This window comes from Barbus barbus, assembly GCF_936440315.1.
Source record: "Barbus barbus genome assembly, chromosome: 22".
Taxonomy (NCBI): Eukaryota; Metazoa; Chordata; class Actinopteri; order Cypriniformes; family Cyprinidae; genus Barbus; species Barbus barbus.
Window position 1 is genome coordinate 22,389,429 of NC_136750.1, and position 16,350 is coordinate 22,405,778.

Genomic DNA, 16,350 nt, shown 5'->3' on the forward strand with positions numbered 1-16,350 from the left:
TCATTCAGAAATCATTCTAATATGCTGATTTGCTGCTCAACAATAACTTTACTTACTATCAATGCTGAAAATACTTGTGCTGCTTAATATTTTGTAGAAACTATAATGCATTTTTTCTGGATACTTAGATGAATAGAAAGTTCAAAAGAACAGAAATGTCTTTAACCCTACTTTTTATGAATTTAACGTCCTTGCTGAACAAAAAGACTTATTTCTTTAAGAACAACTCTTACTAACCCCAAACATTTGAACAATAGTGTATGTCTAGACAGAAAACTGGAATACTAAGCCATAGCATAGCCGCTGTGGACAAAAAAACTGCTGTTGCCAACAATGGACAATAAGCAAAGATGCTATGCTGTAACAACTAATGGCTCAGTGTTGGTTTGCTTATGCCCCGCACGAATTGCATTGTATTAGACTATAAAATATCAAACCAATGGCATCTGCAAAGAAAATAAACTTTAACTACTTTAAAAGTTCACACAGGTGAACATGTATGTCATCTAAGGATATTTTACACTAACATTTGTCAACCAGAAAGTGTCCAAACTCATATAGTTCCATGTATATCTGTTGTTTTAACACTTAAAACTTAAATTTTCAACAATGTTTTGCTCCATGTTCTTTCTTTTAAATAATTGGCAGGTGGTTTGATATTTTCTAACTCAATGTTCTAATTTTAAATTAAGTGTTTAAACACATTTTGGGGGCCATTAGTTCCATCCAAGCCTCAAATTACAAATATCTCTAGCTGAAGTCCTGCCGCCACGCAGCGAGGAGCCCGTCGTGGCATCCTCACGCCTGCGCAGTCGATAGATGTAGGAGCGAGCGTTCCTGTGCCATCCAGCAAGTAGGGAGCAGTTCCACCATAATCCCCCTTTCTCCTGCTCACTCTCTCTTTCCCCCGTGGTTGCATTCATATTCTAATCACAGCTTTCCCTTCTGCAGTTTGTAGGCACTCCATCAGAGCCCTCCCTGCCTCAGGCTCTACACTTTTACTTCCCTCTTTTGTGGCTGCGCTCTCCTCCCAGCACACTAAAATAAGGTTGCTTCAAGGAGAGAGCGAGAAGGGGAGGGGGTCCACCAAACTTTCTCTTTCCAGTCTTGCCAATGGCCTTAATGGGCGTTTGGTGTCAAAAGCATCCAAAATGACGATGAAACGCATTTGCGTGAGAGTTCGACATTTTTTGCGTTGATTTTGAATGAACGTAACTTCGACGCAACCGTTTCCAGAGCTTCGGAGTTGAAGACACAAAAAAAAAAAAGTTTTGCAGTGGCCCTTGGATGAAGAACTTTAAAGCAGTGGGGGCAGAGTGTGTATGTGCGTGTGAGGAGAGGGTACGAAAACGTATTAAACGCTATAATGGGAGACGGGGAGGCCACAGTGCTGGGATTGCGTAGATCTAAGCCTCTTTTTTTCTGGGAAGGGAGCTTTTCTTATTCAAAACAGCCCCACAAAAGACTTCCAGTGAGCCTTGCCACATCCCCATCTGACTCGAAGCCATTCATCAGCCTGCCGAGCCTATCAATGACATGTCCCCCATCAGGGCTCCTATAAAATCAGCCCCTTTCCCATGAAACATCAGCAAACATTTTGACGGCTCTGGCTTTTCCCCCGCTGGATCTCTGGAGTCTGTGACCCCCCCCCCCCCTCCACCCCACCCGCTCCTACAACCCACACCCCCACCTCCATCACCACCGCCACCCTCTCCAAGGACATCACATCTTATGCATCTCAGCGCCGGGCAGTTCTCTCTGACAGACGGAGGAAGCTGAGGAGGGGGGAGTCCTGCACGGAGCCATTTTCTCAGAGGAGCCCCTAGAACGCGCATGGGAAGAGGATGCATTGTGGGCTGCTGGAAGAGCCTGACATGGATTCCACAGGTTGGTTCCTGCTGCACCGCTGTGACTTCGGGACGCTTGGAATCTGGGCTCTTTTGGAATGCAAAACGAGCTTTGGGATTGTGTGACCTGAGATTGGCATCAGAAAAAGTTATTTAATCTTCTATCAGGAAAGCTCTTGAATCTAGTTCACCAAGAGATAAGTTGGCATGTTTTTTGGCCTCTTTTTTAATTGCACAGGATGGGTGCTCTTTTGCTGAGAATATTGTTTTATGCGGTTTTGGGATTACATGAAGTGGACGGCAGTTTTACGGAGTAGCAATGTGACCTTAAATTTAGACTAAAATCGCATAAGGTCACAGTTCTGAGTTTGTCGTCCAGTTTAAAAGTTTTCTGAAAATGATGCACCTGCTCAAGCCAGGTTTTGACTTGAGTGAAGCTGCACTCGGTACTAGTAAACAAAAAATGGCTACTTCTAAAGCTATAAACACTAAAGACAACATGATAATTTGTATAGAATATTTAGATAACATGTTATAACATATGTAGTGTTTTAACCAAAAAATTATCTTAATTTTAATGATTTTTTTTTTTTAAACAAATTCCATGTGGCTTCAAAAAGCAGTTACTCAAGAGTTCAATTCTGTTCAATGCAATGTTCTAGGAAAAAAAATAGAAGTTAATTATTGAATATTTGCTATATTTAGATGACACTTTTTCACTCTGATATTCAATGCATGATTATGAATGATCTCAGATCAGTCTCGCCTTTAGATTGGATTTAATCCCATTATTTAGAGCACTTAAACTGTTCACAGAGCAAATAATTCAATTACAGACTGAAAATCTGATCTCAATTGACTAAGCCAATGCTGACGGAGATTAATTAGTTTCTGAGAATTAGTTTTTTTTTTTTTTGCGCTTCAAAAAAAACACCTGCAGAATAATACATTTTTTAAAATTTAAATAATTTAAAATAAAATGTCAGCAAAAATTTAACTAAATTGTTTTTAAAAAGTAATAACCAATTAGTGGCATTCCAAAGCATGTATTATTACTATTTTAAAAAGTCAAATAAATAGTTTAGACAGCTTGTTATTGTCTGGTGTTTTGATGGTGGTATCACTTATAGTGACTTTTTTTTTTTAAATTACCTTATAAAATATATTTTGTAATGCAAGGGTTATTTCACATTTCAAGTAAATTTAACTTGTTTATCTTTCTTTTTTGCCTCTCAATAACTGTCTCTATTAGGAAAATTGGATTTCTATTTTGTAAAATAACTAAACTTTAAGAACTTGAATTAAAATGATGATAAATGGTCCTAACCCATTTATGAGATGCATCTGAAATACTGTCTGGTTGTTTTTTTTAATAGTTCTGCTTGATTGTCTCCTGTTGAAACTGATGATGGATTATGATGATGCATCAAAACTGAGCCTGATTCAAGTTTTTTTTTAGCTCCCAAACTATGACCTGAAATCCCTTGAGAAATTTTGATTTCAGTCTTAATCATTTAATCAAATCACTCCTAAAATAATATTTTATTAAAATCGAAACTGCTTTTTGCTTTACACCTGCCGTTTGAGCAGTTTGTTGTCTGATGGATGTCAAATAACTTATTCAACAAAAGTCTCATAACTTTCACTATAACTTCAGACGCCATCTGATGCATCAGCAGGCTGTTGGTTTCCCAGTAGACTCGCAGCCCTGGCAACCAATGCTATAGCGACCGTTGCCATGGCCCGTGCTGGAAAACATGATTGACATAAGTTCGAATCGAATTATATTATAAGTGTTTCTGTTTTGTTATGTAAGGACACCAGTCGGCTTACTTGCATAGCAGAAATGAGAATGACGCTAAAAAGGTTCTATTATGACGACAGCGCGCGGAATCAATTGAGCGTGCGCGCGCTTGTAATTCGCCTCGGGAACAATGCGGGATTCCTGCAGCTCTGCTGAAAACATTTCAAATAGAATCCCAGCCGCCCAAAGATCCGCACAATCGATTGTAATTGAATTGCACCGTCATTATTCTGCCCCTCAACTCTATAAACAGTGGCTGCAATAACACACAGCCACGTTTACGCATGTTTATTGCACTCACTCGACCACAAACGGACAGTTCGTGTGAACAAGAACAATTATATGGAATTTACAAATTAACAATAACAGTTCAAAACTTTCGCATTTTTTCAAGCAGTGCTGGGGAAAAAAACTACAATAAAAAATGAATTTTAGAATACAGAGCGGTCATGCACCTGTTGCTTCTGCAGATGGGAATGAATAAGATCAACCATATGATGTTGAAATTTAGGCTATGTTTAAATAAATACAAATAAAATGGAACGGAAAATAATAAATTAAAGCAAAATGAAACCGTTTCATCTCAGAAAAAAGAGAGGACGTATATAACAAATACTGTATATGCAATAAAAACGAGTAATGTAAATATATATGCAAAGGCCTAAATATTTTTTTAACTTTTTCAGAGAGCTGGATTGAAAGATGTCTGAACGAAAGCGAGAGTAAACGCTTCTCCAGCCATTCTTCTATTGGAAATATGTCCAACGATGAAAGTAAGTCTAACGAATATTTATGAATAAATTAAATTAAACTATAAACTGCATGAAACGTGAACAATTATTTAAAATGGGCCTTAATGTGAGTGTTATGACAGAACATGTCTTTAAAAAAGAAAAATACATTTATAATACTCTCTCTATTTTACTTTATATATAATGTATAATGTATTGTGTGTAATTTATGTCATATTTACGGGAAATATGTTATTTATATTTAAGATATAGGAAATTATTAATCCTGATTGTTGTGTTTTTCTTTTTATAAAAGATGAGGAGAAGGAAAACAACCGAGCGTCTAAGCCACATTCAACACCTGCCACATTACAATGGTGAGTCTAATCTACACCAGAAATCTCACTTATTCATCTTTTTTCTAATCCTTATCACCTGACACAGTTGAATTCTTGTTTAAGGTTTTAAACCATAGTTAAATGATCAATATGTATAATTAACTTTTTTAAGTGACACCCAATTGCAGCAAAATGCTTCAGTCTGTGAAATACAATGTGTTTGAGACCTATAATAAATCTATATAAAGTTTCAGTGCTCAATTTTGTAACAGGTCACATTGATACATGACTTTCAAACAAACCATGCATTTTTGCAGGAAAATTCTAGATCACAAACCCGCTGTTGAATTTCCCAAATGGTGTGTTTGCTGTCCTGTAGCTTGTAAATTGTCAGGATTCAACTATATCAGAAAGGAAAACAGACTTCAAACCTCACAGAGAAATAGATTATTAAAGGACCAGCGAATGATACAAAATCTTGCTTTTCTATCTAGTAAACAAATCTAAAAAACAGTCTGATTTTTTTCAAGCTCCTTTCTCTGACTTGTTTCTCTCATTTGAAATATTATCAAAATTATTTAAATTATACTTGCAAGTGGTCTTAAACATATTCACACTAAACCACACTATTTAAAATGTCTTTTATAAAAAGAGTAATCATTTGAATTTGAGACAGTATATATGACCCTGGACCACAAAACCAGTCTTAAGTCGCTGGGGTATATTTGTAGCAATAGCCAAAAATACATTGTATTGGTCAAAATTATAGATTTTTCTTTTATGCCAAAAATCATTAGGACATTAAGTAAAGATCATGTTTCATGAAGATATTTTGTAAGTTTTTTACTGTAAATATATCAACTTAATTTTTTATTAGAAATATGCATTGCTGGGAACTTTAAAGGCGATTTTCTCAATATTTAGATTTTTTTGCACCCTCAGAATCCAGATTTTCAAATAGTTGCATCTCGGCCAAATATTGTCTGATCTTAACAAACCATACATCAATGGAAAGCTTATTTATTCACTTTGAGATGATGTATAAATCTCAATTTTGGGAAATTGACCCTTATGACTGGTTTTGTGGTCCAGGGTCACATATAACTAAACGCAATATATTTGCCACAACATAAATAGAGTAAGTGCAAGAAAATTTTGCATATAAGCATTACTTGAAAAAATGTTTGTAAAATAAACTACAATTTCATGCTTGAAGATCATTCCAGTACCTACAGTGTAACTGGATAAGGCAATGATATTTGTTTTGAAACTACAGTTATGCTTCCCTCCATTGACTTATGATTCCTTAACGTGTTTTCTAGACACTAGCTTTCCATGTGCATTGACCAAACTGTGTTTTTCATCAGGTTGGAGGAGAACTATGAGATTGCAGAGGGTGTTTGTATTCCTCGCAGTGCACTGTACATGCATTATTTGGACTTCTGTGAGAAACTTGATTCTCAACCGGTCAACGCTGCAAGCTTTGGGAAGGTAATAACCTGTATTCAACACTTCAGTGAAGAAGTCAAATATTCCGTCTTTTATGATATTCAAGTTTTGATGAGGTAATCATGGAGTTTTCTCTCATCAAAAGATCCTATAAACATGCATGTTCACATGAAAGAGGAAGGAAAACATCTGTTACAAAAAAAAAGCATGACATAATATTGGCTTTATTATGAAGAGCCACAGCCAGTGGCCTTTTCTTACACCTCTTCTGCAAACTCATAGCTGGACAATATAAACAATGAACATGTTCACCCTTGTTCCCACAACCCCTCAACCCACTTACTCATATAGCCGCCCCCCGACACCCTTATCCCGCTCCCCCGGGTCCTCTCGGAGGATATTGAAAAAGAGAGGGGGCCTGGATTAATGTGTAATTAAAGGAAATTTGGAAGGGTGAGATGTTGCGGAATGTTAGATCAGTGGCTGGAGCAGCGTGGGGTGTCCTTTAGGAAGGCTTCATTGATTCAGGACAAAAAAGAGAGAGAGAGCTGGACCTGCCTCCCTGTCTGCTCATTTATCAAGCCAAGCCTGACAGAAACTTCACAGCTTGGCCTCTTTTTTCATCCCACACAATAGAGAGCTTCACTGTTTGCAAAGTTTTCTGCACCGGGAGCTGGACCATGGAGCTCATGGACAAAAAGCAGAGAGAGAATGAGAGATTGGCGAGAAAAGAAATGTCACTGGACATGTATGAATCTAACAAGATGATTGTGAAGATATTTTCGTCATAGTTGTAACATAATACACTGACGTCACAAAAGGTGCCCAGAAAAGCTCAATATGTGTGTGTTTTTCTCTTTTTACCTGATCCAAACAGATAATAAGACAACAGTTTCCTCAGTTAACCACACGGAGACTAGGAACCAGAGGCCAGTCAAAGTAAGTTCCTTATACAAGAACTTTTCTAGCTTTTTACATTTGTAATGTCACTTTAAATATGTCTTATCAAATAGGTCACAGTTAGAAGCCCACAAGCAGTGTTGGGGGTAACGCATTACAAAGTAACTACATAATCAATTACTTTTTTTCCAAGTAACTAAAGTAACGCATTACTTTTAAATTTACAACAAAATATCTGAGTTACTTTTTCAACGCAAGTTACTTTGTTTTCAATTTTGAAACCTTTTATTTTTAATTGCGCATTCCAGGTAATATCAATCAAACTGCAGTTGGATTGTTTTGATTAAGTAATAATAACAAATATAGGTCATTTACAAAATTATTACATTGAATTTTTTACACATTTTCTTTACATATTAAAAGTTTGTTTTATAGCAAAAGCAGATAACTCCACATTTCATGTTTTAGAGCTTAAGAAAACACTCATTCAAAGTTTCAGCTTTTATTTTCCTTTTTCATCCTGAAGAAGATCACTTTTAGTCAGCTTTGATGAAACTCCTCTCAGCTAGCACGCTTTTTCAAAGTTAAAGTAGCCTTGCCACCTGACCTGAATACAGCGTGGTGATTCGCTAAAATGGACTTATCGGCTTCTGTTCAAAAACAACATGGGCGTGAATAACAACCATATGAACTAAATGACTTGTTAAACATCACTTTTTTTATTATTATTATTGCTTATAAGTGTTATTTGTTATGAATTTATTTTTTATTAGCAAGCCCAGCCCAGGTGAGAAAAAGTAACACAAAAGTAATGTAACGCATTACTTTCCATAAAAAGTATCTAAGTAACGCAGTTAGTAACTTTTTGGGGGAATAGCGCAATATTGTAATGCATTACTTTTAAAAGTAACTTTCCACAACACTGCCCACAAGTGGAGTCAGTATCACTTTCAAAAAATAAATAAAATCTATATATGGTAATATATTTGTACAATTTACACCCCCCCCCCCCCCCCCCCCCCTATCAACCCTAATGTTGATCCAAACTGTGCAAACGTTCACTCAATCAAAAGTACTCTCTTCTAAAGTTCATGATTTTTTTTTTTTTTTTTTAAGAATTAAAATATAATTATATATATATATATATATTTATTATTATTATTATAATTATTATAATCCATGTAGTTAAATTTTTTGTGCCAAGCAAAAAGTATAAAATTTTTGGTCATGCCTCATCACACCTATAGCACCAAATTAACTGTCAAAAAAGATCAGAATCTTAGGCATTGAGAGATGTATCGCCATTTACACTACACAGATAATATGGAAAAAGTTATTTATGTGTATAAAAAAGTACCAGTGCAGAGTTTATGAAAACCTAATCATGACTGCTTTTGTTATCAAATAAAACATTTTCATTCTGCCACTCACTCATCCCTCTTAGGTATCACTACTATGGAATCGCTGTGAAAGAGAGCTCTCAGTACTACGATGTGATGTACTCTAAAAAGGGCGCTGCGTGGGTGAACGAGACGGGCAAGAAAGAGGTCACCAAACAGACAGTGGCGTATTCACCGCGCTCCAAGCTGGGCACTCTCCTGCCAGACTTTCCAAATGTCAAAGACTTAAATCTGCCTGCCAGTCTGCCGGAGGAGAAGGTAAACAGATCACTAAAACCTCTAACTGCTAACCTCCAACTCCAACCCCCCTCTCCCTCCTCCTGCTCCCTCCCCTCTAGATCCTGCTTTCATGTGTCAGACGGACCTTCCCTGGGCCTGGATTTAGATGAGGACCTGGAGGATTTATCTGTTGGTTCCTAGCGAACTCTTAATCTTTCGAGTAGATAATAAGATCTCGCATCGCACAAAGGATGGGCACTAGCTGTCTCGCTTTAAAAAGGCGCCTGTAATTTTAAATGGTTTGTGAGTTTCTGATCTTTAAAGCCTCTTTTTATACACTGGTTTGGCAAGACCTTGTAAATAGGCATTGTTCGTGAAAGCAGCTTTTTTTGTTGTTTGGTATTTGTGTCCTCTTTTTTTTTTTTTTTAGTGTTAGAGTCTTTGGGGGTCTTATTAATGCATGGCCATGAGTCAGGAATGAATTTGGTATGACATCATTAACACTAAGTGAATTATTCTCTGTGGGAAAATATATAAGTCATTTAAATGAGCTTTTTTCCTCTAAAAGGTCTCAACCTTTATCATGATGTACAGAACTCACTGCCAGAGGATACTGGATACAGTCATAAGAGCCAACTTTGATGAGGTCTGCTTTTTCTTAAAGCTTTATCATCTGGTGGCATGATGAGGGTGATTAATTCCATCATGTTATTGCAATGTTTATTTATGTTTGTGTAAATGCGTAGGTCCAGAGCTTCCTGTTGCACTTTTGGCAGGGCATGCCGCCCCACATGCTCCCTGTCCTGGGCTCTTCAACAGTGGTCAACATAGTCGGGGTGTGTGACTCTATATTGTACAAGGCCATCTCAGGAGTCCTCATGCCCACCGTCCTACAGGCTCTGCCTGACAGGTGAGTCCCATTCCTGCCTATTTTGATTTTGTTAAAAACATAATTTATACACCTGCAGTTTTGGAAAGTGCTGCGTTATCTTTCAGAATACAGAATGCAGTCCATTTTTATTCCTCAATTTGACAATTCTGGGTAAAGCGGGATATTTAATAAGAAAAATAATGATGACGGGATTTGATTCTGGATTGAGAGAGGCTGTACCTATATGAAATTATTAGAAAAGAGAGAATTTGACTAAATAAGAGGGCTTTGTGCCATTAGCTGAAAGTTAAGGTCAAGTAAAATCATATATTAATATAATTTTTGGTAACATTTTATTATAGGGACCAATTCTCTGTATTAACTAGCTGCTTATTGGCATGCCTATTATTAAAATATTGGCCGTTTAGTAGTACTTATAAAACGCATAATCTGCATGACCATATTCTACATCCCTAATCCTACCCAATTCCTAAATTTAACAACTACCTTACTAACTATTAATAAGCAGCAAAATAGGACTTTATTGAGGGAAAAGTTGTAGTTAATAGTGAGAATTGGACCTTAAAATAAAGTGTGACCAGATTTTTATGTGCGTATATATGTATATTTCACATTCAACATGATCAGCATTGCCTCATTACGAACAATTGTATGAAATTAGCCCTGCTGTTGGTAAAAGCCACATCTTTATTTTCAGTAATCACAGGGATCAGATCCATATATATGCCATGCTTAATAGACATTCTAGAATCACATACAGTTTCTTAATATCAAGTTAACATCCTCATGCCAGAGTCCTTAAATTGTTTTTTAAATTGGACTTATTGTATTTCAACTTGTTACTCTCCATGAAGATAGATAAGGAAGTTGGCATAGCGTTAAAACACCAACCAACCAATTGGCTTTGGTCAAATGGACTTATCTTCAAGCTAAATAAATACCTTAAATACTATTGCCATTGAGATCATTGCTAGCATTATCTGCATTTCATACTTTTGCGTCAGTGTAATTAACTTACCAAAAGATTTCCTGTCAATGACGCATGACTCTTATTTGTATTGCCCCAGACAAAAGGTCAAAAATTCATTGCGTCAGAGCTTTCTTTGTACTTAAGTGTAAAGTACTACATAATGTCTTTGTTTTTGTGTTTTGAATAATGTAGCCTGACTCAGGTGATCAGGAAGTTTGCCAAGCAGCTGGACGAGTGGCTGAAGGTGGCATTACATGACCTGCCTGAGAACTTGCGCAACATAAAGTTTGAATGTATGTGCAAATATATACTCTTAAATACACTTAAAACATCGAAATTAATTTTGCTGGCATTCTAAGGCCATTTCTGAACAAATGTTTTATTCTCAGTGTCAAGAAGATTTTCCCAGGTACTTAAACGACAAACATCATTAAACCATCTCTGTCAGGTATACAGCAATTTTGTGTTAAATATGTAGCATTTTTTCTCTGTGTCCTATTCTCCATCATGTTTACACAAATGTTTACAATCAGGCATATTGCAGGGTGAAATTTTAATTATACACTTGTTCTTGCAGGCCTCTCGAACTGTGATCAACAGTGCAGACATCACCTTTCAGATGCTTGAGGACTGGAGGAACGTAGACCTTAACAGCATCACTAAACAGACTCTTTATACAATGGAAGAATCTAGAGAGGACCAGAGGAGGCTTATCATCCAATGTAAGATTTAAATTAAAAAGTATTAGATCAGACCTAGTCCGTTTCGTTCAGAATGATTTATTAGTGTTTCTGTGCTTCACTAGTTTAGTGCAGTGTGTTATTGCAGCAGAGTCACATGCAGCGTTGTGTTAAAAGCCCTGCTGGTTTATGATTCGGATTTCACACAGTAGCTGTCAACTAGCGCTGAATCATTCCCACGACCATGAGAGTCGGGCTTTAACCACAGACACTGAGAGGTTAACCCTCACAGTTTGACACCCTGAGGAGCATTTCAAATTCATTTCAGCGTCAACCTCTCACATGACTGATCAGGTCAAAGTTCAAAGATTCTGTCATGTCATCCTCAAAAGAGGATTCTGAGCTCCTCTCTCTCTACGTTTCATCGAGAGATCTCAAGTCTGTGCCAGTAACATTTTTGCAATTATGTATAAGCAACTTTTGCAATCAATTAAAACTGATATTGTGAAATTAATGCTTCGAAGAAAGAAGTTTATAAATGTTGGTTGCTTATGATTTCTTCTTCCTGCTCCGATATATTGTTAATCTGTCTGTTTTCTGTTTCTGTTTTTCAAAGTGTATCAAGAATTTGACAGACTGTTGGAGGACCAGTCGCCCATTGAAGCCTACATCGAGTGGCTGGACTCTATGGTAGAGAAATGTGTCGTGAGGGTAAGTGTACAGGCCTTGAAATTCTTATAAGGCTTAAATTACACTTAACTTTTTGAATTTATATGTGTGTATATATATGTATATGTATGTGTGTGTGTGTGTGTGTGTGTGTGTGTGTATGTATATGTATGAGGGGCCGTACAAGCCATAATTCATCCTGGTGCTCTCACACACTTACATTCTCCTTTCACATTCATAAATTTTTGCTCTCATAGTCACACATTTTGATGCACACATTCATACATTTTTGCTCTCATAGTCACATATTTTAACGCTCACATTCATATATTTACCTCTTATATTCATATATTTTATGCACACGTTTATATATTTTGCTCTTATGCAAATGTATTCAAAGTATACATTTAATATGATAAAAAATAAATGTGTGTAAGAAGAAAATGCATGTATGTCTAAAGAAAATATGTATATGTAAGAGAAGAATATATGTATGCGTGAGAGAGTATAGTGGAAACGGAAGGCAGGTTAGGCGCAGCCTCAGCCGTGTTGCAAGAGACACTTACTATAAGCGTCTATGCATTTTTTCCACTATGTCACAATTTAGGAAGTGAATAAAGTGGGAGGTGGCAGAATCCGGTTAGGGTCAGCGATATTTTTATATTATTTCCATTACTCAAGATTTGGACTCATTGAGGTTTATTTCTTTTTAGATAGTTTTGTTTGTTTTTCGAAAAAATACAATATACAATGCGGCGTTGGTGCAACATGACAAATCCCCTGCTGCATCATTCTATTCATGACGCACTGACACAAAGTTCAAATGATTTGCAATAGTCGCTTTGTCTCGTCCAGTGCAGACTGCTAGACTGATCCAGCATGGCGCGTCCGGTCTAGACACCGTGTGACAGTAATCAAAAATGGTTCATATACAGAGCGGGAAGGTTATTCCTGACAAGACACCATTCGGTGTCAAAGATGCACCGAAGACAGACACGAAGAGGAGAGAATAGTCGTGCAAGCAGATAAAATACTGTACCAGAGAACAAATTCATTGTTTGAGATGCTCCAAATACTGGAAGAAAACCATAAATATTGAATTGGGATGGGGGTTATTATGAATGTATTTCTGAGGAGAACTGTCTTCAGAAAAGTTTTGATGGCATTTTCTTTTCCTCTTACCTCTGTAAAATACATACAGTATTAAATGAGTGTTTATAAGCGCGGAGCTGTGTACAGCAGTGGAAACGCTATATTGTTATTGCTGTTCCATAAGCGCCACCTGCTGTCAGAAAGTGAATTGCCTTTTCATCAGAATCAGAAAGAGATTTATTGACAAGTGTTTACACACACAAGGAATTCGTGTTGGTGTCAGGAGCTTCAGTATTGAAAGTACAGACATAGTGCAGACATGCATACAATTAAGGTAATAAAACACTAAAGAGGAGTAATAAAATATTTATTCAGCTCGTCTGATGTTTTAGTTCTGTGCAGTTGCTTCATGTTGCAGATATTTTTGTTTGTTTGCTTAAGGTTAGTTTGACCAGTAACAGAGAAAAAAAAAATATATAAATTAATGTAAATAAATAAATAGGCAACGAGTATGGCAATCGGCCCATTTTAATGTAAACAAAACTAATTGTATATTGGAGTTGTTCACGAAAAATTCTGATCAGTGCAAGTACAAGTGGATTCCTTAAAGAGATTTTAAAATAAAAAAAAAAAAAAAAATGTACTTGAAAAGAAAACAGGATGACTTTGAATAGCATCATTGTGAGGAAGAGCTGAGCAAGTCTTGCACATGTAATTCCTGGTCTGAGAGTGACTTCCAGCTTAAACAGGAAGTAAAGGATACCAAAAAAAGTTAGAAATGTATGTATATGAATGGAGAGTGTATGTGTATGAATGGAGAATGTACGTGTGTGAGAGTAGAATGTATGTATGTGTGTGAGAGTAGAAATGTGTGTGTGTGAGAGTAGTAATGTGTGTGTGTGAGAGAGTAGAAATGTGTGTGTGTGAGAGTAGAAATGTGTGCGTGTGAGAGTAGACGTGTGTGTGTGAGAGTAGACGTGTGTGTGTGTGTGTGTGTGAGAGTAGACGTGTGTGTGTGTGAGTGAGAGTAGAAGTGTGTGTGTGTGTGTGTGTGTGTGAGAGTAGAAGTGTGTGTGTGTGTGTGAGAGAGTAGAAGTGTGTGTGTGTGTGTGTGTGTGAGAGTAGAAGTGTGTGTGTGTGAGTAGGTGTGTGTGTGTGAGTAGGTGTGTGTGTGTGAGTAGGTGTGTGTGTGTGAGTAGAAGTGTGTGTGTGTGAGTAGAAGTGTGTGTGTGTGAGTAGAAGTGTGTGTGTGTGTGAGTAGAAGTGTGTGTGAGTAGAAGTGTGTGTGTGTGTGAGTAGAAGTGTGTGGGTGTGTGAGTAGAAGGGTGTGTGAGTAGAAGGGTGTGTGAGTAGAAGGGTGTGTGAGTAGTGTGTGTGTGTGAGTAGTGTGTGTGTGTGTGTGAGTAGGTGTGTGTGTGTGTGAGTAGAAGTGTGTGAGTAGAAGTGTGTGTGTGTGAGTGAGAGTAGAAATGTGTGTGTGTGAGAGTAGAAGTGTGTGTGTGAGAGAGTAGAAATGTATGTGTGTGAGTAGAAATGTATGTATTTGAAAGGAGGTGAGAGTAGAAATGTGCGTGTGTGGGAGAGTAGAAATGTGCGCGTGTGAGAGTAGAAATGTGCGTGAGTAGAAATGTATGTATGTGAAAGGAGGTGAGAGTAGAAATGTGCGTGTGGGAGAGTAGAAATGTGCGTGTGGGAGAGTAGAAATGTGCGTGTGTGGGAGAGTAGAAATGTGCGTGTGTGGGAGAGTAGAAATGTGCGTGTGTGAGAGTAGAAATGTGCGTGAGTAGAAATGTATGTATGTGAAAGGAGGTGAGAGTAGAAATGTGCGTGTGGGAGAGTAGAAATGTGCGTGTGGGAGAGTAGAAATGTGCGTGTGTGGGAGAGTAGAAATGTGCGTGTGTGTGAGTAGAAATGTGCGTGAGTAGAAATGTATGTATGTGAAAGGAGGTGAGAGTAGAAATGTGCGTGTGGGAGAGTAGAAATGTGCGTGTGTGGGAGAGTAGAAATGTGCGTGTGTGGGAGAGTAGAAATGTGCGTGTGTGAGAGTAGAAATGTGCGTGAGTAGAAATGTATGTATGTGAAAGGAGGTGAGAGTAGAAATGTGCGTGTGGGAGAGTAGAAATGTGCGTGTGTGGGAGAGTAGAAATGTGCGTGTGTGTGAGAGTAGAAATGTGCGTGAGTAGAAATGTATGTATGTGAAAGGAGGTGAGAGTAGAAATGTGCGTGTGTGGGAGAGTAGAAATGTGCGTGTGTGGGAGAGTAGAAATGTGCGTGTGTGGGAGAGTAGAAATGTGCGTGTGTGGGAGAGTAGAAATGTGCGTGTGTGAGTAGAAATGTGCGCGAGTAGAAATGTATGTATGTGAAAGGAGGTGAGAGTAGAAATGTGCGTGTGTGGGAGAGTAGAAATGTGCGTGTGTGGGAGAGTAGAAATGTGCGTGTGTGTGAGAGTAGAAATGTGCGTGAGTAGAAATGTATGTATGTGAAAGGAGGTGAGAGTAGAAATGTGCGTGTGTGAGAGCGCCAGAATGAATTATGGCTATATATATATGTGTGAGTAGAAATGTATGTATGTGAAAGGAGGTGAGAGTAGAAATGTGCGTGTGGGAGAGTAGAAATGTGCGTGTGGGAGAGTAGAAATGTGCGTGTGGGAGAGTAGAAATGTGCGTGTGTGGGAGAGTAGAAATGTGCGTGTGTGAGAGTAGAAATGTGCGTGAGTAGAAATGTATGTATGTGAAAGGAGGTGAGAGTAGAAATGTGCGTGTGGGAGAGTAGAAATGTGCGTGTGTGGGAGAGTAGAAATGTGCGTGTGTGGGAGAGTAGAAATGTGCGTGCGTGAGTAGAAATGTATGTATGTGAAAGGAGGTGAGAGTAGAAATGTGCGTGTGTGGGAGAGTAGAAATGTGCGTGTGTGAGAGTAGAAATGTGCGTGAGTAGAAATGTATGTATGTGAAAGGAGGTGAGAGTAGAAATGTGCGTGTGTGGGAGAGTAGAAATGTGCGTGTGTGGGAGAGTAGAAATGTGCGTGTGTGGGAGAGTAGAAATGTGCGTGTGTGTGAGAGTAGAAATGTGCGTGAGTAGAAATGTATGTATGTGAAAGGAGGTGAGAGTAGAAATGTGCGTGTGTGAGAGCGCCAGAATGAATTATGGCTATATATATATGTGTGAGTAGAAATGTATGTATTTGAAAGGAGGTGAGAGTAGAAATGTGCGTGTGTGAGAGTAGAAATGTGCGTGAGTAGAAATGTATGTATGTGAAAGGAGGTGAGAGTAGAAATGTGCGTGTGGGAGAGTAGAAATGTGCGTGTGTGGGAGAGTAGAAATGTGCGTGTGTGGGAGAGTAGAAATGTGCGTGTGGGAGA

General features: G+C 37.9%; 1 protein-coding gene across 1 annotated transcript in view; it reads left to right on the forward strand.

The window, feature by feature from the left end:
* Positions 1 to 1,844: 1,844 nt before the first annotated feature.
* The window catches only part of LOC306888239 (transcription factor RFX4-like), a gene marked incomplete at its 5' end in the record, with an annotated part of 33,623 nt that continues 19,117 nt past the window's right edge, over positions 1,845 to 16,350 (forward strand). Inside the window, 12 exons of the mRNA XM_079446440.1 lie at positions 1,845 to 1,887; positions 4,338 to 4,424; positions 4,699 to 4,759; positions 6,088 to 6,211; positions 7,047 to 7,108; positions 8,514 to 8,727; positions 9,257 to 9,334; positions 9,435 to 9,598; positions 10,743 to 10,843; positions 10,940 to 10,998; positions 11,128 to 11,272; positions 11,847 to 11,941. Coding sequence (XP_079302566.1) covers positions 1,845 to 1,887; positions 4,338 to 4,424; positions 4,699 to 4,759; positions 6,088 to 6,211; positions 7,047 to 7,108; positions 8,514 to 8,727; positions 9,257 to 9,334; positions 9,435 to 9,598; positions 10,743 to 10,843; positions 10,940 to 10,998; positions 11,128 to 11,272; positions 11,847 to 11,941 — 1,233 coding nt within the window. The remainder of the gene's footprint in view (positions 1,888 to 4,337; positions 4,425 to 4,698; positions 4,760 to 6,087; positions 6,212 to 7,046; positions 7,109 to 8,513; positions 8,728 to 9,256; positions 9,335 to 9,434; positions 9,599 to 10,742; positions 10,844 to 10,939; positions 10,999 to 11,127; positions 11,273 to 11,846; positions 11,942 to 16,350) is intronic.